This window comes from Procambarus clarkii, chromosome 13 (genome assembly GCF_040958095.1).
Source record: "Procambarus clarkii isolate CNS0578487 chromosome 13, FALCON_Pclarkii_2.0, whole genome shotgun sequence".
NCBI lineage: Eukaryota > Metazoa > Arthropoda > Malacostraca > Decapoda > Cambaridae > Procambarus > Procambarus clarkii.
Genome location: NC_091162.1, coordinates 32857223 through 32882149, shown reverse-complemented (window position 1 = coordinate 32882149; position 24927 = coordinate 32857223). Strand labels below are relative to the sequence as shown.

The 24927-nt window shown below is 48.4% G+C and overlaps 1 protein-coding gene across 1 annotated transcript in view; it reads left to right on the top strand.

The window, feature by feature from the left end:
* Positions 1–3099: 3099 nt before the first annotated feature.
* Positions 3100–24927, top strand: part of LOC123757286 (protein SCAI) — a 179871-nt gene continuing 158043 nt past the window's right edge. Inside the window, exon 1 of the mRNA XM_069324084.1 lies at positions 3100–3498. Within this exon, the coding sequence (XP_069180185.1) occupies positions 3410–3498 (89 nt within the window). The 5' untranslated portion in view covers positions 3100–3409. The remainder of the gene's footprint in view (positions 3499–24927) is intronic.

The following is a 24927-nucleotide window of genomic DNA, read 5'->3' as shown; positions in this document are numbered from 1 at the left end:
TTTTAAGTTAAATATTAGTACTCAGTAGACATGGATATGTTTCATTTTAAGTTAAATATTAGTACTCAGTAGACATGGATATGTTACATTTGTTCCTACTTATTATTTACATGTTCTGCAGAATTTAATTTACCATCTCCAATTTGTAATAAATTAAGCCCCAAACTGTTGACGTCTTTTTTCCCCTGAGCAGAAAGAAACAATTCACACTACCGTGGGAGGATTGTAATGTAGATGTAGTAATTATTCCCTTGCAAAAGAAAAAAGTATGTACGAGATGTGAGAGCTGAGGGCAACTTATGATTGTATAATTAGAAAATTACCTTCAGAAAACACTCTACATGTATATTGTGATGGGTCAGTAGCTAGGGATGGGAAGGCAGGATGTGGAGTTTTGATCAGAGAGTACACTGACATCGGCACTGTAGATTCTGTTATTAGCCGCCGCTTAACTGACAATGTCTCTTCAACTCAGGCTGAACTCCAAGGAGTATTAGCAGGATTACAGGAAGTAGTCAAATGTGGTAAAAATGCCTGCTTCTTTATTAATAGTAGAGGAGCGTTAGAGTCTTTAAATAGCAGACGTCCAGTTTATCAGAATATTGTGATTGAGTGTAGAAAAAATGTTAAGAAATTAGAAAAAAATGGGTATAAAGTAAGATTCATGTGGATCCCTTCACATGTGGGAATACTGCTGAATGAGGTAGTTGATGAGATAGCGAAGAGAGCCACGGAAAAAATTCTTGTTGATGTTGTATGTCAGATAACCTTGAAGCAAATAAAAACAAGAATCAAGATGATCCAAGAGGGTGAAGAAATGGTAAAAGAGAATGGCAATGGTGGACAGTAGTAATACACTTAAGAATTATTCAATAATAAATACAAATTCGTCCTTCACCTATGGTAGAGGAAAGTCTACTTGGAAGGATTCAATTTACATGAGATTAATATTAGGATACAAATATATCTGGCAATACGGTGTTGATGTCAGTGAAAAAGATAGGAGTGTAAATTATGTAGTATGCCGCACGGCACACCTTAGAACATTATGTATTAGAGTGTAAACTTATTGATAACTATAGAAATAAGGAAATAAGTAGTGTGGCACATCAAATTGTTTGGATGTGTGATAATGGTATGATAGACAGAATACTTAGGAGCTACAAGAATTTTGCCCCAGGAGTGTAACACTTATATGCTGTGCTTACTATATTAACCTGCAATGTTAAATGGGATTCTTGTACTGTATTGTGATTTGTGTATTTGTACTCACTGAATTTGTGCGCCCCTTGAGGGACATGAAGTGAAGGGGGGTAGAAATAGCCTAAGCTACTCTATCCCTTTGAGATGCATTTTTGTTCTTGTCTCAATATACTTACTTGAACTTGAACTTGACATGGGTAGACAATTTGGGGTGAGGTAGGTTACATTGAGTTAATTAGGAAGTACTTAGTTTTTATCTTAAACTGGTTGGGAGAGGTACAGTCTTTAACATAATTGGGAAGGTCATTCCACATTCGAGGTCCCTTGATTTGTAAAGCATTTCTAGTTTGACTAAAGTCGTACTCTTGGAATATCAAATAGGTATTTGTTTCTGGTGTGGTGCTCATGGGATCTGTTACAACCTTCTAGGAAGCTTTTAAGGTCAGGATTGACATTACAATTCAGCGTTTTATATATATAAAATACACATGAGAGGGGCAAATTTATTGGGTACATGAAGATAGGGAGATTGGTTAACACTAGATACAGGGCAAATTTAAAGCCCAATGTAGGAAACTATGAAGATGAAATTAGGTACTTTTTGTTTTTTGTTTTTGAGTGAGGCAAAAGTTTGACAGCTTTTCAATTCATTAGGGAGTGAGTTCCATAGACTAGGTCCCTTTATTTGCATAGAGTGTTTACACAGATTAAGTTTGACCCTAGAGATAACATCATCAAAAGGTGTCCAAAAAATGTGTAAGTACTTCATTCATAATGGATGTGCTGTCCGAAATCTTAGCGAAGTATCCAAAATTTGATTACTGTAAGTAATGCATGCACATGACTGTAAAGCTGTCGCACAGTTGGGTGGGTGTGCAACAAGACTAGTATCTGTATGACTTACTATAGATGTAAAGTGCCTTTTATAATGACTGTTGTAAGCCTCTTGTTGAGTCACTTATGATACAAAAAATTATTGATGTGTGTATTTGTGTAGGTGATTAAATATGTATGTGTATGTATATGTATATATATATCAGCCTTTACACCACCGCTAAAGGATGGGTATGGGGTGCATAATAAAGAAAGAAATTGAAATTATTATACTGGTAAACATTGACGTGTACGTGCCTCTTAACTACTTCCTTTGCAACTAGGTCAATCCAAAGTTTTTTTTTTCATATTCATGTTTCTTGTTGATTGCTTTGAGTATGCCAAAGTATTTAGGCATATTCTGCCCTAGGATAGAACCTTAATTACGGTATCTTGCTTACCACATTTCTCCAGAGTCGTTTTCACTTAGGACGACCCTTTGCTTTCTTTGTTTTATTCATTGTAGTAATTTGCCATTTATTTCAGGTGCTTGTAATTCCTAGGGAGTCTTCCACATGCATGGTACCTAATCAAAAGCTCAGCGCAGTCCATATGCCCGAAACGCTATGCGTGTTAGTGGTTTTGCATGCATGTAAAAATACCAATCTTATGTAATCTCACCAACACATTGTACATTATTGCAAATTAATTATTATATACAGCATATAGCATGTACTACAGCTGCTGGAAGTACATTAAAATATTTCGATTAAATGCCAATATTGGGCTATACAAAAAAGATAAAATGTGTTCCTGCAATGTTTAAGACGCCTAGTGCTATATTACATATTATAATGTTAAAAGAATAAGTACATCATCACCGCATCCAACTTATCATTTCAAAACACAAACATGTGGATCAATAAACCAGACCTTAAAATGATTCCAATTAAGTTGGGTCCACTTGTTCTTGTGTGGGACTGAACTTTAAGGGAGACTACATTGGGCCTTGTGAGTGTGGTGGAGGAAACATGAAGAGACATGACCAGCGGTGAGGAGACAGCCACTCACAAGGTCGCAATGAAGAACCGGCAGACAAGTTTTCCAAGGAGACTTGGCGCCACCTACCTCGATCCCCGCTAGTTCCCCTCCCTGCTAGTTCCCCTCGCAATACATCGTATAACTTGCCCAAGTAAACTCAATTTAGCCAAACATATGCTCAACAAATTAATTTAAGGAGAGATTGAGGTTGAGGAGGAGAGCGGAGAGGTTGTAAAGTAGCGTTGTGAGAAGTTGGAGTGGAGGGGCCAGCCGGGGCGGTAACTAGTGTAGACGGTGGCGGAGCTGGCGAGGTGGTTCATGACAGCCGCGCTGCCTCCTTACCTCAGCTACCATGGCTGAAATGGACGAACAGGAGCGCAAAATTGTAAACGAATTTTGTCACCTGCTGGAGAAGTCAAAACAGCTCTTTAATGGACTTCGGTAAGTGGGAAGTGGCAGCTAGCGATGGTTGAGAGGAATTCGTCTGCAGTGTTTACATTGTGTGACAGCGCGGGAAAGCAGACGACGTTCCTAGGGGTGATTAGTAATGGATGAGGGAGGGGTTATGGTTGTGAATGGTGGGCGGGCTTCCTGGTGGCCAGGGTGTGCTGTGAGCCGAGTGTCTGGTGACCAGGGTGTGCATTGGGCCGAGTGTCTGGTGGCCAGGGTGTGCTGTGAGCCGAGTGTCTGGTGACCAGGCTGTGCTGTGAGCAAAGTGTCTGGTGGCCAGGGTGTGCTGTGAGCCGAGTGTCTGGTGACCAGGGTGTGCTGTGAGCCGAGTGTCTGGTGACCAGGGTGTGCTGTGAGCCGAGTGTCTGGTGACCAGGGTGTGCTGTGAGCCAAGTGTCTGGTGGCCAGGGTGTGCTGTGAGCCGAGTGTCTGGTGGCCAGGGTGTGCTGTGAGCCGAGTGTCTGGTGGCCAGGGTGTGCTGTGAGCCGAGTGTCTGGTGGCCAGGGTGTGCTGTGAGCCGAGTGTCTGGTGGCCAGGGTGTGCTGTGAGCCGAGTGTCTGGTGGCCAGGGTGTGCTGTGAGCCGAGTGTCTGGTGACCAGGGTGTGCTGTGAGCCAAGTGTCTGGTGGCCAGGGTGTGCTGTGAGCCGAGTGTCTGGTGGCCAGGGTGTGCTGTGAGCCAAGTGTCTGGTGGCCAGGGTGTGCTGTGAGCCGAGTGTCTGGTGGCCAGGGTGTGCTGTGAGCCGAGTGTCTGGTGGCCAGGGTGTGCTGTGAGCTGAGTGTCTGGTGGCCAGGGTGTGCTGTGAGCCGTGTCTGGTGGCCAGGGTGTGCTGTGAGCCGAGTGTCTGGTGGCCAGGGTGTGCTGTGAGCCGAGTGTCTGGTGGCCAGGGTGTGCATTGGGTTGAGTGTCTGGTGGCCCAGGGTGTGCAGTGGGCCGAGTGTCTGGTGGCCAGGGTGTGCAGTGGGCCGAGTGTCTGGTGGCCAGGGTGTGCTGTGAGCCGAGTGTCTGGTGGCCAGGGTGTGCAGTGAGCCGAGTGTCTGGTGGCCAGGGTGTGCACTGGGCCGAGTGTCTGGTGGCCAGGGTGTGCTGTGAGGCGAGTGTCTGGTGGCCCAGGGTGTGCAGTGAGCCGAGTGTCTGGTGGCCAGGGTGTGCAGTGAGCTGAGTGTCTGGTGGCCAGGGTGTGCAGTGGGCCGAGTGTCTGGTGGCCAGGGTGTGCAGTGGGCCGAGTGTCTGGTGGCCAGGGTGTGCAGTGGGCCGAGTGTCTGGTGGCCAGGGTGTGCAGTGAGCCGAGTGTCTGGTGGCCAGGGTGTGCAGTGAGCCGAGTGTCTGGTGGTCAGGGTGTGCAGTGGGCCGAGTGTCTGGTGGTCAGGGTGTGCAGTGGGCCGAGTGTCTGGTGGCCAGGGTGTGCAGTGGGCCGAGTGTCTGGTGGCCAGGGTGTGCAGTGGGCCGAGTATCTGGTGGCCCAGGGTGTGCTGTGAGGCGAGTGTCTGGTGGCCCAGGGTGTGCAGTGGGCCGAGTATCTGGTGGCCAGGGTGTGCTGTGAGGCGAGTGTCTGGTGGCCCAGGGTGTGCTGTGAGCCGAGTGTCTGGTGGCCAGGGTGTGCTGTGAGCCGAGTGTCTGGTGGCCAGGGTGTGCTGTGAGCCGAGTGTCTGGTGGCCAGGGTGTGCTGTGAGCCGAGTGTCTGGTAGCCCAGGGTGTGCAGTGGGCCGAGTGTCTGGTGGCCAGGGTGTGCAGTGGGCCGAGTGTCTGGTGGCCCAGGGTGTGCAGTGGGCCGAGTGTCTAGTGGCCCAGGGTTTGCAGTGGGCCGAGTGTCTGGTGGCCCAGGGTGTGCAGTGGGCCGAGTGTCTGGTGGCCCAGGGTGGGCCGAGTGTCTGGTGGCCCAGGGTGGGCCGAGTGTCTGGTGGCCCAGGGTGGGCCGAGTGTCTGGTGGCCCAGGGTGGGCCGAGTGTCTGGTGGCCCAGGGTCGGCCGAGTGTCTGGTGGCCCAGGGTGGGCCGAGTGTCTGGTGGCCCAGGGTGTGCAGTGGGCCGAGTGTCTGGTGGCCCAGGGTGTGCAATGGGCTGAGCGGTCCATCGAATTACCCAAATCTATTCAAAACTACCCAAAGCTTCCTAGTATTATGTAAGTAATAAAGAAATAGGATATATTACTCATTATAACGTTGGTGCTGAAGATAGAACATGAAAAAACTCCTTTTTACTCTGAAATAATATATGTTTATAACGAAATTAGATAAAACTAAGTTGCATGAGAGGCCATAGGAAGTCAACGCTCCAAACGACAATGTTGTGGAGCGACTTATCCAAGATATATTGTTGCCTTCAGGTTATATTAAGTTAGGTTTAGTTAGGTTAGCTTTAGTTAGTTAGGTTAAGTTTTGTTAGGTTAGGTTTGGGTAGGTTAGGTTAGGTAGTACAAAAGGCTGATATGCCAGCAAACACACTCCAAGCAACATTGTGTCCTGGATAAGTTGCTCCACAACGTTGTCGCTTGGACCGTTGACTTGCTTTGGCGTCACCAGGAGCTTATTTTTGTCCAATTTCGTTATGAAATGATACTTTTTCAGAGTATAAATATATATTTCATGTTCTACATTCAGCACCAACATTATAATGAATAAATATATATATTTATTCATTACTCATTATTATTCATTTATTCATTATATAAATATATTTATTCATTACTGGTGTGGTGATCACCCTGATTACATTCAGGTAATCACCCTGATTACATTCCAGGGACACATTCTAAATATATCAAAAAAAGTTTCAAAAACTGTTGGCATTCTTTCTAAGATCAGATATTATGTACCCCGCCCTGCCCTGGTGACACTTTATTACTCTCTCATCTATCCTTATCTCAACTATGGTATTTGTGCTTGGGGTTTTACTACCCAAAATCTTTTACGTTCTCTAATTACTCAACACAAAGCTGCTATTAGGACAATATCTAACTCTGGCCACAGACATCACTCGGTACCCTTACTCAAATCTCTGAATATGTTAGATATTAAGTCACTGCACATCCTCTCATGTGTATTTTATATATATAAAATGCTGAACTGTAATGTCAATCCTGACCTTAAAAGCTTCCTAGAAGGTTGTAACAGATCCCATGAGCACCACACCAGAAACAAATACCTATTTGATATTCCAAGAGTACGACTTAGTCAAACTAGAAATGCTTTACAAATCAAGGGACCTCGAATGTGGAATGACCTTCCCAATTATGTTAAAAACTATCTCTCCCAACCAGTTTAAGATAAAAACTAAGTACTACCTAATTAACTCAATGTAACCTACCTCACCCCTAAATGTCTACCCATGTCTACGATTTTAAACAATGCTGTTTGTTGACCAAATTGTAATTTTTTTTTTTTTTTCTGCCATGTTCCCCCCCCCCTTTTTTTCATTTTTGTCTGATTTTTTCTCAACACAATTTATGCTTTATTCTCAATTAGTATTAAGTTTTAGTTTTAGTGCTTTCCTGCCCGAAACGATTTGCGTAATAGTGGCTTTAGGCATTGTATGTACTAGCTCTATCTATAACTCCATCAACTTTTGTATTTCACCTTGTATGTATGTACTTTACCTGAATAAATATTTGTATTTGTACTAACATAATGTTAAGAAGCTTTGGATAGCTTTTTAGGAAGTGTTGAGTAGCTTTGGGTAATTAGACAGACCCAGGTTGAGTGCCTGGTGGCCAGGGTGTACAGTGGGTTGAGTGTCTGGTGGCCAGGGTGTACAGTGGGTTGAGTGTCTGGTGGCCAGGGTGTACAGTGGGTTGAGTGTCTGGTGGCCAGGGTGTACAGTGGGTTGAGTGTCTGGTGGCCAGGGTGTACAGTGGGTTGAGTGTCTGGTGGCCAGGGTGTACAGTGGGTTGAGTATCTGGTGGCCAGGGTGTACAGTGGGTTGAGTGTCTGGTGGCCAGGGTGTACAGTGGGTTGAGTGTATGTTGGCCAGGTAGTCCGTCTAAGTACCCAAAGCTACCCAAATTAACTCAAAGCTTCCTAGCATTATGTAAATAATGAAGAAATATGATATGTTTACTCACTATATTGTTGGTGTTGAATGTAGAACATAAAAAAACATATTTTTACTCTAAAATAATATAAATTTATAACGAAATTAGATGAAACTAAGTGGCATGAGAGGCCCTAGGAAGTCGACGATCCAAACAACAGTGTTGTGGAGCGACTTATCCAAGATGAACAAATCATTCAAGATATATTATTGCCTAGAGGTTATATTAAGTTATGTTTGGATAGGTTAGGTTTGGTAGGTTAGGTTATGTTTGGATAGGTTGGTTAGGTTAGGTAGGTACAGGAGGCTCATATGCCAGCAAACGTTGTCGCTTGGACCGTCGACTTGATTTGGCGTCACCAGCTTCTTATTTTCGTCTAATTTCATTATGAAATGATACTTTTTCGGAGTAAAAATGTGTTTCATGTTCTTCATTGAGCACCAACATTATAATGATTACATTATACAAAATTACAATTTGGTCAATACCAACGTAATGCTACAAAGCTTTGTGTAGCTTTGAGTAAGTTTGGGTAGCTTTGGGTAATTAGACGGACCCATGACCAGGGTGTGCAGTGGGCTGAGTGTCTGGTGGCCAGGGTGTGCAGTGGGCTGAGTGTCTGGTGGCCAGGGTGTGCAGTGGGCCGAGTGTCTGGTGGCCAGGGTGTGCAGTGGGCTGAGTGTCTGGTGGCCAGGGTGTGCAGTGGGCTGAATGTCTGGTGGCCAGGGTGTGCAGTGGGCTGAATGTCTGGTGGTCAGGGTGTGCAGTGGACTGAGTGTCTGGGGGCCAGGGTGTGCAGTGGGCTGAATGTCTGGGGGCCAGGGTGTGCAGTGGGCTGAATGTCTGGTGGTCAGGGTGTGCAGTGGACTGAGTGTCTGGTGGCCAGGGTGTGCAGTGGACTGAGTGTCTGGTGGCCAGGGTGTGCAGTGGACTGAGTGTCTGGTGGCCAGGGTGTGCAGTGGACTGAGTGTCTGGTGGTCAGGGTGTGCAGTGGGCTGAGTGTCTGGTGGCCAGGGTGTGCAGTGGGCTGAATGTCTGGTGGTCAGGGTGTGCAGTGGGCTGAATGTCTGGTGGTCAGGGTGTGCAGTGGACTGAGTGTCTGGTGGTCAGGGTGTGCAGTGGGCTGAATGTCTGGTGGTCAGGGTGTGCAGTGGACTGAGTGTCTGGTGGCCAGGGTGTGCAGTGGACTGAGTGTCTGGTGGCCAGGGTGTGCAGTGGACTGAGTGTCTGGTGGCCAGGGTGTGCAGTGGACTGAGTGTCTGGTGGCCAGGGTGTGCAGTGGACTGAGTGTCTGGTGGCCAGGGTGTGCAGTGGACTGAGTGTCTGGTGGCCAGGGTGTGCAGTGGACTGAGTGTCTGGTGGCCAGGGTGTGCAGTGGGCTGAGTGTCTGGTGGCCCAGGGTGTGCTGTGGACTGAGTGTCTGGTGGCCAGGGTGTGCAGTGGGCTGAGTGTCTGGTGGCCAGGGTGTGCAGTGGGCTGAGTGTCTGGGGGCCAGGGTGTGCAGTGGGCTGAGTGTCTGGTGGCCAGGGTGTGCAGTGGGTTGAGTGTCTGGTGGCCAGGGTGTGCAGTGGGCTGAGTGTCTGGGGGACAGGGTGTGCAGTGGGCTGAGTGTCTGGTGGCCAGGGTGTGCAGTGGGCTGAATGTCTGGTGGTCAGGGTGTGCAGTGGGCCGAATGTCTGGTGGTCAGGGTGTGCAGTGGGCCGAGTGTCTGGTGGCCAGGGTGTGCAGTGGACTGAATGTCTGGTGGTCAGGGTGTGCAGTGGGCCGAGTGTCTGGTGGCCAGGGTGTGCAGTGGACTGAGTGTCTGGTGGCCAGGGTGTTCAGTGGGCTGAATGTCTGGTGGCCAGGGTGTGCAGTGGGCTGAATGTCTGGTGGTCAGGGTGTGCAGTGGGCTGAATGTCTGGGGGCCAGGGTGTGCAGTGGGCTGAATGTCTGGTGGTCAGGGTGTGCAGTGGGCCGAGTGTCTGGTGGCCAGGGTGTGCAGTGGACTGAGTGTCTGGTGGCCAGGGTGTGCAGTGGGCTGAGTGTCTGGGGGCCAGGGTGTGCAGTGGGTTGAGTGTCTGGTGGCCAGGGTGTGCAGTGGACTAAGTGTCTGGTGGCCAGGGTGTACTTGCCTATTTGTGTTTGCGGGGGTTGAGCTCTGGCTCTTTGATCCCGCCTCTCAACTGTCAATCAACTGGTGTACAGATTCCTGAGCCTACTGGGCTCTATCATATCTATATTTGAAACTGTGTATGGAGTCAGCCTCCACCACATCACTGCCTAATGCATTTTATCTGTTAACTACCCTGACACTGAAAAAGTTCTTTCTAATGTCTCTGTGGCTCATTTGGGTACTTAGTTTCCACCTGTGTCCCCTTGTTTGCGTACCATCTGTATTAAACAGTTTATCTTTATTTACCCTGTCAATTCGTCTGAGAATTTTGTAGGTAGTGATCATGTCTCCTCTTACTCTTGTCTTCCAGTGTCGTGAGGTGCATTTCATGCAGCCTTTCCTCGTAACTCATATCTCTTAGTTTTGGGACTAGCCTAGTGGCATACCTCTGAACTTTTTCCAGCTTCAACCTTGTGCTTGACAAAGTACAGATTCCATGCTGGGGCTGCATACTCCAGGATTGGTCTTGCATATTTGGTATACAAGGTCCTGAATGATTCCTTACACAGGTTACTGATGGCAGTTCTGATGTTAACCAGCCTCGCATACACCGCAGATGTTAATCTTGTCATGTGGGCTTCAGGAGACAGGTTTGGTGTGATATGAACTCCTAGCTCTTTCTCTCTATCTGTTTCATGAAGGACTTCATCTCCCATTCTGTATCTTGTGTCTGGCCTCCTGTTTCCACTGCCTAGTTTCATTACGTTTCATTTACTCGGGTTGAACTTTAGTAGACATTTGTTGGACCATTCATTCAGTCTAGGTCATCTTGTAGCCTCATACTGTCTTCCTCCGTCTTAATCCTCCTTATAATTTTTGTATCATCAGCAAACAATGAAGGGAATGATTCTATACTCTCTGGTAGATCATTTACATATATCAGAAACCATATGGGTCCAAGGACTGAATCTGCGGGACTCCACTGGTGATGTCTTGCCAATCTGAGACCTCACCCCTCACAGTGACTCGCTGTCTTCTGTTACTTAGGTACTCCCTTACCCAATGGAGTACCTTCCCTTTCACTCCTGCCTGCATCTCCAGCTTTTCCACTAGTTTCTGATGTTGTACTGTGTCAAAGGCTTTCTGGCAATCCAAAAATATGCAGTCTGCACACCCCTCTCTTTCCTGCCTGATTCTTGTTGCCTGATCATAAATTCGATTAACACTTTGGCGTACCCCGCGCGCCACCCCTCAACTGTGCGATATGGGACCCAGGGTGTCACGGGAGAGCGCGTAAATTATGAAAAGTGTATACTCTCTTCAACTTTGTCACCTTAATTCTCGTCCTACGAGATTAAATTTGGTATCATTGTGTTCGCAATAGAATTCTCTACAGCACTAAATGCATATAAACTCCAAAAGCCCGGCTAGTTACCCCGCAGCGAACAGAGAAAGTGCGAACGAGTTACCCAGGAGCACGCAAATGCGATAAAATGTTTTCACTATTTTCACTCTGGTCACCTCAATTTTTGTCCTAGGTCTTTCATTTTGGTCTCAATGGGTTCGCAATAGAATTCTCTAGAGGAACATTAGCATATAAAATAAAAAAACCTGGTCACGCTCCAACCGCCGACGAGTTGAAGACGGGCCATGCGTTAGCCGCGAGTGAGCGCTCAGACGCCTTCCAGCTACACTCCCAATTCCCGCCCTTTTCAAGCCTTTCTTTCGCAATTTTCTTCCTGGAAGGGCCTTGTTCATGATCACTATCCATCGTGGAGTAAGCGTAGATAGTTTCTAAAGCCGCAGTAAGAAATATAGCCACGGAAAATAGCCGAAATGTTCACACGTTTGAGATGCGAGGGGAGGCGACATTGGTCACAACAGTGGAGCGAAAACAATGGGCCCACGGCATGTGCCAAGCCGCCTGAGGGCCACGAGGCTCAACAAAGAAAATGGGAAGACATCGGCGCGCATTTTAAAACCAGTCCCAAAAAAATCGGATAAAAACCTGATTTTTGGCGATTATTTAAAGTGGATGACGCAATGCTGCGTCATCCCCGGAATTACCGACAGTAAACGGATGACGCAATGCTGCGTCATGCCCGGGCGAAAGTGTTAATTCTGTGAGGCATGACTTGCCATCCCTGAAACCATATCGGTGTCGTGTCACAAAGTTCCTTTGCTCCAGATATTCCACTAGCTTTTTTTGCACAATTTTCTCCAATAACTTGCATGGTATGCAAGTTAGGGACACTGGCCTGTAATAAAGTGCCTCCTGTCTATTCCCCTTCTTGTATATCGGGACTACGTTTGCCGTCTTCCAAATTTCTGACAGTTCACCTGTTACCAGTGATTTGTTATACACCATGGAGAGTGGCAGGCACAGTACTTCTGCTCCTTCCTTTAGTATCCATGGCAATATTCCATCCGGGCCTATAGTCTTTGTCACATCCAACTCTGGCAAAAGCTGTCTTACATCCCTACTGGTAATCTCAAATTCCTCTAGTGGTGTCTGGTTAACTAGTCCTTCTTTTATATCTTTAACTTCTCCTTGCTCTAATGTGAAGGCTTCCTGGAATTTCTTATTGAGATCCTCGCACACTTCTTTGTCGTTTGTAGTGAATCTGTCTGCCCCTATCCTCAGTTTCATTACCTGTTCCATCACTGCTGTCGTTCTCCTGATGTGGCTATGCAGTAGTTTAGGTTGAGTCTTAGCCTTGTTTGCTGTGTCATTTTCATATTGTCCTTCTGCCTCTTTTCTCACCCTGACGTATTCATTCCTGGCTCTTTGGTATCCTCTACTCTCAAGTGTCCTGTTATTTCTGTAGTTTCTCCGCGCTCTTTTACTTAGTTGCTTAGCTAGCTTACATCTCTGATTAAAAAATGGGGTTCTCATCTGCATTTAATTTTTTAACTTTTGGGCCGAGATAAACTTTTCTGCTGCCTCCTTACACTTTTGCTGCGTGATGTATTCCATCATGTCTTGGGCCGTCTTTCCCCTGAGCTCTGTTTCCCAAGTTACATCCGTTAGGAATTTTCTTATCTCCTCGTAATTTCCCCAACGGAATGTTAGCCTTTTACTTTCAGCTCCCTTTCTCGAGTTCCTTAACCCTTCTTCGACCAGATACTCAAATGTTAGTACACTGAGATCGCTCATTCCCACTGGGGCCTCGAAGTCAATTTCCCTTATGTTGGAGTCATTCAGAGTGAAGACTAGGTCGAGTCTCGCTGGTTCATCGTTTCCCCTCATTTTTGTGGGTTCTCTGACATGCTGGCTTAAAAAGTTGTTGCCACCTCCAGTAGTTTAGCTCTCCCATGTTTCCTCTCCTCCATGCGGTTCCTAGTTCTCCCAGTCTATCCTTCCATGATTGAAGTCCCCCATGATGAGCAGATGGGATCGAATTCTACAGGCAGCAGAGGCTGCCCTCTCAATTATGTTGTTAACTGCGATGTTGTTTCTGTCATACTCTTCCCAGGGTCGTCTCGTTTAGTGGAGGGTTATATATCACTGCTACTACTACTCTTGGTCCTCCCATCGTCATGGTGCCTGTTATGTAGTCTCTAAACCTCTCGCAGCCTGGGATAACCATCTCCTTGAAACTCCATTCCTTTCTCATTAGTAGGGCCACTCCACCTCCTCCCCTACCATCCCTCTCTTTCCTTATTACAGTGTAGTCTTGGGGGAACACCACATTCGTTATGATTTCTGAGAGTTTTGTTTCCATGAGTCCAATTACATCTCAGTTTACTTCTTGTGCTCTTTCTCTAAGTTCACTTGCCTTGCTTGAAATCCCATCTATGTTCGAGTACATCACCTTGAATCTGACTCATTTCTGTCCATCCTGAGTTCCTGTTGATTCCACTGGAGCTGGTAAACCTGGGGGATCCGGGTTGGGAAGAGGGTAGTGGGGACCAGGGTTGTGAGGGGACTGGGAGGATCTTTTTTGGCGAAGGTGGGGGCGAAGAAAGGACTTGGAGGGGTGGGGGAGAAGGGAGGGTTTGGGGAGTTGGGAAAAGAGGGGTGCTTGGAGGGGTAAGGGAGGAGGGAGGACTAGGGGAGGGGGAGGGCAGACTTGGGGGTGGGGGGAAAGGAGTGCTTGGGGGGGAGGGGGAGAAAGGAGAGCTTGTAGGGTAGGGGAAAAGAGAGGGCTTAGGGGGTGGGGGTAAAGGGAGGGCATAGGGGGGTGGGGGAAAAAAGAGGGCTTAGGGGGGTGGGGGAAAAGAGAGGGTTTAGGGGGATGGGGGAAAAGAGAGGGCTTAGGGGGGTGGGGGGAAAGGGAGGGCTTAGGGGGGTGGGGGAAAAGGGAGGGCTTAGGGGAGTGGGGGAGAAGGGAGGGGATAGGGGGGTGGGGGAGAAGGGAGGGCTTAGGGTGGGGGGAGAAGGGGGGGGGCTTGGGGTGGTTAATAAGAGTAAGGAGGAGGGCTCGGGGGAGTAGGAAAGGTTTGGGGGTGGAGAGGAGAGGCATTTGTCCAGATCTTCTTGAAGGGCATGACAATCATCTAAGTTTCTTATCCTTCCTATTATCTTAGCATCATCAGCAAACATGTTCATATAATTCTGTATTCCATCTGGTAAATCATTTATGTAGACAATGAACATCACCGGTGCAAGAACTGAACCCTGTGGTACTCCTCTAGTGACATTTCTCCAGTCCGATACATTGCCTCTGATTACTGCCCTTAATTTTCTATCAGTCAGAAAATTTTTCATCCATGTTAGAAGCTTACCCGTCAACTCTCCAATATTTTCCAGTTTCCAGAACAACCTCTTTTGTGGAACTCTGTAGAAAGCCTTTTTTAGGTCCAGATAGATGCAGTTAACCTAACCATCTCTTTCCTGTAAAATCTCTGTGGCTTGATCATAAAAACTGAGTAAATTCATTACACAGGATCTTCCAGATTGAAAACCATACTGTCTGTCTGATATTATAATTTTTCTCCAGGTGCTCTACCCATTTAGTTTTAATTATTTTTTCCAATATTTTGACTATTACACTTGTCAATGATTCAGGTCTATAATTGAGGGGGTCTTCCCTGCTGCCACTTTTGTAGATTGGAACTATGGTTGCCTTTTTCTACACCTCGGCTACAACTCCTGTACACAGGGATGCCTGAAAAATCAGTTGAAGTGGAATGCTGAGCTCAGTTGCATATTCTCTGTGAACCCATGGTGTAACTCCATCTGGACCAACTGCATTGTTCTTACTTATCTCCTTGAGCATTTTTTCCACTTTGTCTCTAGACACCTCTATGTGCTCTATGTTGTTCTCTGGAATTCTTATTGTGTCTGGTTCCCTGAAGATTTCATTTTGTACACCCCCTCCCTGTCTGGCCGTTGTCGTCGTGAGGGGACTTGGTGGGCAGCTGCTGGAGTGTGATGCTCCATGGGCAAGTCCTCTGTCCTTTTGCAGCCTTATGCTCTTGCTGCTGCCGCCTTTACCAATTTTGCCAGGCCCCTTTTCCTTTTACTCGTGTTTCAATTTTCTCCCCCCTCTTCTCCTATCAAATTGTCATTTCGTGTTCACCTTTTGCCTGTTTTGATTATTCTTTCAACCTTCTTTTGTTTTGACGTCCGGGTGTTTGAGAAGGCATACTCTTGAACCTGTAGAACTGTAGTACCAAACGTCTCAAGCGAGGGGACCCTTTTATTGTCAATCCTCCTTTCGTTGTTGAACCCGCTCTCGACGGACTCACGGTTCTTAAGGTGGCGTTTGTGGGGTGTATACTCATGACGCACCCCTGGGGGGCCCTGGCAAGATCGGCGATAGCTTCTTGTTGGGTGTCCTGCCTCTAATTGTGGCTCCATGGTGGGTGTGGGGGCACATTCGTGAATGAAAGTTTTTCCTCGTTTTCATGGCTGATAATGTTTCCCTTGTACTTTCTCAGGCTCGTGGGGTGCGTGACCAAGCCCCCGAGTCGGACTGTGTTGGAAGACCAGGCCCTGTAGCCCCTGCTGCATTGGGCCCCGCCAACCTGACTACTCCCCTCAGCTCCCCTCCCTCCCTCTGTGGTAGGGTCGAGTCCCCAGCCCCCAGTGGTGACCACCTCGTCCCCTGGCACGGCTTCGTCTCTCATTGTGACTACTGCACCTTTTACCCCCTCTTTCTCTGGGGGTTCTCAACGCCGTTCCCGCCACGGCCGCACTCGCACGATCCTTTCCCATAATAGTACTTACAACGCCTTGTTTGGTCCCGCTACATGGGCTAAATACTTTGATCTCCACCATCTGGATTCTACTCCTCCTGACGATTTCTCCCTCCATAAACACCTTGTTGATTCAGTAGATGCCTCTGTTACTTTTAACTCCACCAGTTACAGTACGTGTGTCATCGCTGCTGCTCCTCAGGATGCAGCTACTCGCTTAGCCGTTTTGTCCTGCATTGGAGAGACCCCTGTTCGGGTCTCCAAAAACACTCGGTTAAATGCCAGTGTTGGCACTGTTCTTCTCCCACACCATGCTGCAACTGGTGTTCAGGACTTCAAAGATTGCCATGAGGATATTAAATATATCCTCGAAGCCCAAGGCCATTCTGTCCTCCAGGTGGACACGTTTACTCGACCCCCTCGTGGTCGTCGCTGTCAGCCCCTTCGAGTTGTAAAAATCACCTTTGATATTAGGACCCTTCCGCCCTCTATTATTCTTGCTGGTGCCAGATGCTCCGTTCAGGAGTACATTCCCTCTCCTAGACTTTGCAATAAGTGTTGGAAGTTCGGGCACGGTGTCCTCAAATGCACCAGTACTGTGTATCCATGCCCCATGTGTGGAGACGATAGTCATTCTAAGTCCGAGTGCACTTCTCCCCAGGCTCGCTGCCTCAATTGCGGTGAGGCCCACCCTACTTTCTCACGCTCGGGTGTACACTACAAACTCGAAGAAGCCGTCCTCAACTTGAAGCACCGTGATCGTCTGTCTTTTCCTGAAGCGAGACGCCAAGTTCGTCGTCTCGCCCCTTTTGCGGGCGTACCCTACGCTCGCGTGTTGCGTTCTACCTCTCCTCGTCCTTCCCACCTTCCTCAGTCTCACAACCGTTTCCAGGCCTTAAACCCGACCACACCCACCACCTCCTTCCCTATTCCTTTGCCTCCTGTCCGAGATGGTCTCCCTCCTGGTTCTCCATCTGGGGTTTCCCCCCTTCCTACCCAGTCCACCATATCTCCATTGTCTTCTTCCCCATCTCCCCCCACTCTTTCTTCCCGACCCTCCCGCCAGTCTCTTGACCCTCCACGCCACCTGTCTGTCCAGGCTGATATCCACCATCCTCCCAGCAATCTTTGTGTTATTCGCTCCCGCTCCTCTTCTGCTGAGACCATTGAGTCTGTCGCCCGGTACGTTGTTACTGGAACGCCTGTCTCTTCGAGTCAGAAACATAAGCCTGGCTCCTCTCCTTCTTCCTCTCCAGTGGGTAAGAAGGCTTTGCTGTCTTCCTCACCCCCTCCCTCTGACTGTCACTACATCCCCTCCCATTTCAGTGGTCGAACCCCCTGTCCCAGATATGGAGGTTTCTTTCGCCCCCGATTCCCTCTCGGTTGCTACCCTTGCTGAGGCGCACTCCCTGCCTTCTGGCCCCCCCCCCTCCTCCAGCTGTCCTTGCCTGCCCCTCTCAGTTGCCTCCTCCCCCTCCGGACCCCGTCAGTTCGCCTCTGGTCTGTCCTCTTGCTCCCTTCCCTCTATCCTTACTAAGTTTACCCATGCCACCTAACCCTGATTTTGCCGACCCTGCTCCTGACCCTGATCCTGGCCCTGCTCCTGAGATTCTTTAATAAACTGTGTTCTTCTATACCTTTATTTCTTGTTCTCTATTACTGTCCTTTCTCTTTGGTATTGTCTATTCTTCAGTGGAATATTCATGGATTTTATGCCAACTTCCATGAACTCCAACTTCTAATTACACAGTTTTCACCGCTTTGCGTTTGTCTCTAGGAACCCATGCTTGGTGCTCGTCCTGGTCACTTTCGTGGTTATTCCTTTCTTTCTCCCTCTTGCTGGGGCCCGTAATTCTACTGCTCTCTTATTTCGATCTGATATTCCCTTCGTCCCCCCTACTTCTTCCGTCACCTATCCATTGTTCTGCTGCCTGTGTTTTTGTGGGTAAATGGTATACAGTCTGTTCCATTTATCTCCCCCCCCAAATGTCCCGCTTTCCCTTCCTGATCTTAAGCACCTCCTGGACTCCTTGCCAGAGCCGGTGCTCCTTTTGGGTGATTTCAACTGTCGACATTCCCTCTGGGGTGATGTTCTGACAAACACCCGAGGCCGTCTTCTCGAACCGTTCGTCCTCGCTTCTTCTCTAGCTCTTCTGAATTCTGGCGAGCCCACTCATGTGGACTCTCGAACTCGCACCCTTTCCTGTCTTGATCTTTCTCTCTGCTCGTCGTTCCTTTACTTAGATTTCATGAGGCAGGTTCTTGATGACCTCCATAACAGTGATCATTTCCCCATCCTCGTTTCCTTTTTCTCTTTCCACCCTCCCCTCTCCTTCCCTAGGTGGCAGTTTGCCAAGGCTGACTGGTGCCTTTTCACCCTCTGTGCTTCTCTCTCTGACCTCTCCTCTCTGCCTCTTCCTCGCGCCCTCTTTCTTTTTTATGACACTGTCTTCAACGCTGCCCTCCATTCTATTCCTAGCTCTTCCTCCCGGGGCACACGAAAGTGCGTTCCCTGGTGGAATGCGGACTGTGCTCGGGCTGTCCGCTGTAAGCGTGCAGCCTGGAAGAAACACCGCCGCCGGCAGACGGCTGATTCTGTTATTCTGTTTCGGAAGGCAAGTGCGGTGGCCTGTAAGACCATCCGTACAGCTAAACGTGAGTTGGATATCTTATGTTTCCACCATTACGTCCGATACTCCTCTGCAGCAGATCTGGAAGAAGATCCGCAAGATTGCGGGCAAGTTCATTCCGGATGTCTCGCCGGTTCTCCACCTCCGTGGTACTCTTGTGGCGGATCCAGTGCAGGTCGCGACCAAACTGGGTTCCCACTTTTCTTCTGTTAGCTCTGGCTCTCATCTTCCTCAATCCTTCCTTTTTCGTAAGCCTGTTCTTGAATCTTATCCTTTAGATTTCCGCACTCGTCTCCACCTTCCCTATAATGATCCTTTCCCTCTTTCTGAACTTCAGTCTACCCTGGCCCTCTGCGGAACTACGGGGGTGGGCTCGGATGACGTTCATTTTGAGATGCTTCGCCATCTCCCTCCGTGCACGCCTCATTACTTACTGAGTCTGTATAACCAGGTCTGGGAGTCGTCGTCCGTTCCTGAGGACTGGCTCAATGCCATTGTACTCCCTATTCGGAAACCAGGGTCTCTCGGTACGTCCCCTAAGGACTTCCGCCCTATTGCTCTAACGAGTTGTGTTTGCAAGCTCTTTGAGTGTATGGTAAATGTCCGTCTAATGTGGTTCTTGGAACACCATCACCACCTCTCTCCTTCTCAATTTGGTTTTAGGCAAGTGCCGCAGCACGACTGATGTCCTGGTGAACTTTGAGGTCTATATTCGTACTGCTTTTGCTGCGAAGACCTCCGTTATTGCTGTCCTTTTTGACCTGGAAAAGGCTTATGACACGACTTGGAGATACCATATTCTGTCCCAACTTCGTTCTTTTGGCCTTGTGGTAATGTCCCTCTCTTCCTTCAAAGCTTTCTCTCTCGTTGTACCTTTTGAGTCAGGCTTGGTGCCACTCTCTGCCTCTTTTCGGCAGTATGAAGGTGTGCCCCAAGGTAGTGTTCTGAGGAGTACTCTTTTTCTGGTTGCCCTCAATGGTCTTCTTTCCTCCCTTCCTTCTGGCATCTTCTCTGCTCTTTATGTTGACGATCTTACTCTTTGCTGTCGGGGTGATGATTCGCTTCTCCTTCAACGGCGGCTTCAACTTGCGATTGATGCCGTGTCATCTTGGGCCACCAATCATGGCTTCAAGTTCTCTAGTACTAAGACTTGTGCCATGACTTTTACTCGGAAGCTGGTCGTTCTTCATCCCTGTTTGTCACTTTATGGTCATCCCCTTGAGTACAAAGATTCCACGAGGCTTTTGGGGTTATTCTTTGACACTCGTTTGTCTTGGTCGCCCCATGTCTCTTACCTCCGTGTTGAATGCTCTAAGGCCCTTAACATACTTAAGGTTTTGTCCCATACTTCTTGGGGAGCGGATAGGCGCACACTCCTCTACAGTATTTGCTTTCCTCTCGTCCTGTCTAAGCTCGATTATGGTTGCCCTGTATACTCTTCTGCTTCTCCTTCTACTCTTCGCCGTCTTGATCCTTTGCACCATACTGGGTTGCACTTCAGTTCTGGTGCTTTTCGTTCAACTCCTACCCTCAGCTTGTATGCTGACACTGGCTCTCGGTCTCTCCAGGATCACCGTGATCACTACAGTCTTTGCTATCTTGTGCGATCCTTACAGCATCCTCACTCTCGCCTCTATCGTGCTTTGACTTTTACCCCTCCTGAAGTTCCTGTTCCTCTTCACCTTCCTCTTTCTGTCCGTTTGTCTCGCTTACAGGATTCTCTCTCAGCTCATATTACCAATGTTTCTCCTCGTATTGTTCCATCCTTGCCCCCGTGGAGGGTCCCCCTTCCCAAATTTTTGTACTTCTCTGACCCGCATTACTAAAGCTTTTACCCCTCCTACAGTTCTGAAATGCCTCTTCCTTGAGCACCTTTCTTCTCACTCCCACTCCGTTCCCATCTTCACCGATGGGTCTAAGTCTGCTGATGGTGTGGGCTACTCTGTTGTTTTTCCTGACCACACTTATATGTGTCGCCTTCCTCTGGAGGCTAGCATCTTCACAGCAGAATTTTATGCTATTCTCTATGCTCTTCGTCTCCTGCGTTCCCGGTGTCAATCCTCCTTTGTGGTGGTAGTTGACTCTTGTAGTGCTCTCATGGCGTTAGGGTCCTTTAATCCGGTCCACCCGGTGGTTGTCGAGATTCAACATTGGCTGTTTCTTATCTCCAGTAAATTTAAGTTGGTTGCGTTTTGCTGGGTTCCCAGCCATGTTGGCGTCTCTTTAAATTTAAATGAGTGTGCGGATGCTGCCGCTAAGGAAGCTATCCGCGCTTGTCCCATCTCCCGTAAAAGTATTCCTTATTCCGACTTTTACCCAGTTATTCATGTCTCCATCCTTGCCCGCTGGCAGAGTTGTTGGTCTTCTGTTATTGGTAACAAACTGCGTACTCTTAAGAGTCGTGTGTCCCAGTGGCCTTCCTCCTGCCACCGTAACCAGCGGTGGGAAACGGCTCTGGCTAGGTTACGTATTGGCCATACCCGTTTAACTCACGGTCACTTAATGGAGCGCCGCCCTGCTCCTTATTGTCCGAATTGCATTGTCATTCTTACTGGCGTCCATATCCTTGTTGAATATCCTGACTTCCAGGACGAGCGTGTGTCTTGTTTTCCGACCGTCCCCCGCAGTCGCTTGTCCCTCGGTAGAATTCTTGGCGACTCAGCTACTTTTGATATCGTTCGCCTTATGCGTTTCTGTTCTCGTATTGGCATCCTTGGTGATATTTGGCGCCCTCTGATTATCCCGCACATTTGATGGTGCTACATAGCCTTCCCGGTTTGGTGCCTTCTGTTGATAATTACTTACTGAAATAATTAAAATTATTGCTGAAATAGAGGGAATACAGAGAACATATATGGCACGCATAGACGAGATAAAACACCTAAATTATTGGGATCGTCTCAAAGCTCTCCAAATGTACTCTCTAGAAAGGAGACGAGAGAGATACCAAATAATATACACATGGAAAATACTGGAGGGTCAGGTCCTAAATCTACACAGTAAAATAACAACATACTGGAGTGAACGATATGGAAGAAAATGCAAGATTGAACCAGTGAAGAGCAGAGGTGCCATAGGCACAATCAGAGAGCACTGTATAAACATCAGAGGTCCGCGGCTGTTCAACGCCCTCCCAGCGACTATAAGAAATATTGCTGGAACAACCGTGGACATCTTCAAGAGGAAACTGGACGGTTTTCTAAGAGAAATTCCGGATCAGCCGGGCTGTGGTGGGTACGTGGCCCTGCGGGCCGCTCCAAGCAACAGCCTGGTGGACCAGGGGCCGGATTCAGGAAGGTACTTACGAAGGTTTTTCCTCTTAGCCAAGAACGTTTTCCGTCTTAGCGCCTTCGTGGCGGCTACGTCCGTATTCAAGTAGCTACACTAAGTGGAAAAACCTTCATAAGTTCATTCCGGGATTTAAGTGTGGTTTCGACCACTCGTAGCTTTACGTAAACTGGATATAAGTCATTTTTCTCTACTACATAACACTGAGATCGATTTATGGTATTGAAACATGACCAAAATATTATAGCTGGTGAATTTAGTGAAGAGGAGTCCTTCGTGTTAGTTATATATGCATTCTCTGCTTGAAACTTGAAGTAAATATGTGTTTGATGATAATAGAATTAGTTTTATAATAGCAAGATATTATACCAGTAGTTATTAAGTAAATAAACACTGGTGAACATGAAATATGAGAGAAGGTGATGAGCCCTGCCTGATGGGATCATTTACTATCACCAAATGCCTCTGTTCACCTAGTAGTAAGGGTGTACCTTAGCTATACATACCCATTTCTAATTTATTTAGTTTGGTTTTATTTTGAAATTAAATCTGGGTGAGACATAAAATAAAAATATGCTGCACAAACGATGTTAGGTAAGGAGAAGGGTAAAAATGTCACAAACTTTATTCATTGAATACTTAAAGCTATAATTATGACTATATAGATTATTAAAAAAGAGAGAGGGAAGTAGGGGTCCAGGACCTCTTCCTGTTATACAATTTGGGTGTGGAACAAGTAATTATCAAAAGAAGGCACCATGCCGGGAAGGCTATATAGCAGTAAGGCAGTGAGGTGAGGCAGCTACCTATTTGAGAAATGCTCATTTTATTTACCTTATAAGCTGAGGCAACTTATTTTATTTGAGGAATACTTAGCTGATTCCTCTACATTTAGCATGGAACAAATTTGTGTCCAAGACCTCTTCCTGTTACTCAATTTGGCTGTGTGTAACCAAACTAGAAGTGCTCTACAAATCAAGGGACCCAGAATGTGGAATGACCTCCCGAATCATGTCAAAGGCTGTACCCCTCTCAACCAGTTTAAGAGTTAAACCAAGTACTGCCTAATTAACTCCATGTAACCTAACTTACCTCCTAAATGTCAACCCATGTCTTGCTATTTTTTAAACAACGCTGTTCACCAACATGTGCAGTTGCTGATTTATGCTATGTTAACACCCCTTTCTGGGGGGAGCCCCGTCGGCTCCCCGGAGCTTTACCGGCTGATATGCTAATGTCAGACTTTGGCATCAGTCATGTGTATGGAGTTCTAGGGCCTACCGGGGACCACGAGCCAGAACCTGGCCCCCTCAGAGAGGCAAGGGGAGCAATGGCCTATAGAAACCCCCGTGTGGTTGGAAGCATTCTATGTCTGCCATCGACCGGGTCAAGCATCCAGAAAGGTAAGCATTCCAAAACAAACCCCTATTCTGGTGAAAATTACTACCTAAGCCGAACTAGTGGATAGAACTCAACAGAAAACAAGGAAACTAGTATGACGTCATACATCACCGCGCCGCTGTCTGCGCAGCTCCCCCCTCCCCAGGAGGGGGAAGGGGGAGCCCCAGACCTCCCACGCCGGCTATCCACCCACCAGTTCTTCGGCTGATGCTATAGGCAATGGTTATGTGCTCCGGCTCCAGTGGTTGTTTCAGCACTGTACCTAGAGTGTGGTGTCTGTTTTCTAGGTGGTGCGTGAGCCGGGAGTGATTCTTCAGTACTCGGGCTGCATGCGCCTAGGGTTCCCTTCCCTAGGTGCCCTGTAAGTACTGCCCTTGGGGCTTGGGGCCACCTTCCACAAGTTCCTTGGGTCCTGCCCCTGCTTGGCCGTTTACTGCTTGGTTTTCGGCCGCTCTTTGTGTGCTCGGGGGTTCTGTCTCCCTTGTTCGCCTTAGAGTAAGGGGCAGTGTTTGCACTGGTGGGGCGCGGGGTACTGTGCAGCTTGTCTTTACCAATCATAGCGGCCGGCTCTGTTCCGCTTGGGTACGCTGTCCTCTTGCGGGGTTTTCTTTTTCTTTTTGTTTATCTACCTGGTGGGGGGGTCTGCCTTCGTTCTTGCCCCTTGTGTCCCTTGTGTTCTGAGTATTTCTGGTGGTGCCCCCTGCTAGGTCCCCGTGAGTGTACACGTCCCGGGGGTTCAGCTCTTAGAAAGTTGTTTGGTAGCTTTGGGTGCCGGTTAGCAGTACCCTGCCTGGGACTACCTGAGCGCGAGTCCTCTTAAAGTAAACGCTCGGGACCCTGGGAAACCCCTGGGGGCGCGCGGGTCCGATGGATGTGACCCCAGAGCCCCCCCCTCGCTTCCAGCGAGTTTGAGGGTTGCTCTCACCTTTTGTCTCTGGGTGACTCTCTGTTTTGCCTCCGTCTGCTGCCTGTGGGGTCGGTGACACCTTCGACCCGGAGTCCTGCGAGTTTGGTTGCTCGTTGTGGCTCGGTTACCCAGTTGTGCTAACACAGCGGGTGCGGGCAGCAGGGGCGTTGCACTTGAGCCTTGGTGGTGGCAACGTTCTCGTGGTTTCCTCCCCGGGAGCCCCGGGGCTGCCCCGTTGTAGTTCGTTTTGGGATTTGGGGGTGTTGGCTGCTTCGGTTCCATCCACGCCCCCTTGTCTTTTCCCCTGGTTCACCCTGCCTGCATCCGGTTCCTTACGGTCTGTAGGTTCGGGGCGGGGTTTTTGGGGGTGTCGTTTGTGTGTTCAGTGGCGGCCCTCCGCTGTTGTTTGTGTGCCACGGCGTTTGGGTCCGGAGCGCGTTTTGCGTTGATCCGGTTCTGTTCTTCCCGGTTCGCGGGTGATGGTGTCCCAGGTGGTCAGCCGTGTTCTTGCGGCTAAGCTGCCTGTGTTCTTCCCTCATGCCTGTGGCGTTCGTGGCTTCGCTGCTCTCGCTGCCATCTGGGCGACGTGGCCTTGCAGTCTTTCGGGCATGGATTTTTGGTGTTCGTGCAGGGGCCTTGCTGCTCGTGGTTCTCGTGTTGTTCCCAGGATTTTCGGGGCTGTGGCGCCTTGGGTTGGCATTTGCTGCCAGTTGTCTCGCCTCCTTGGGGGGTGCGTGGTGTCCGCCTCCCGGTTTTGTCCCTTTGACCTTCCTCTGTGGGTAGTTAGCTCCGGGGAGCCGACGGGGCTCCCCCCAGAAAACCAGCGTTGAATGTAATGAAACGCCATTTTCTGGGTGAGACCCGGAGGCTCCCCGGCAACCCTCCCTCCCTCCGGTCGGCGTTTTTCGCGTGATTTGACATCCAGCCT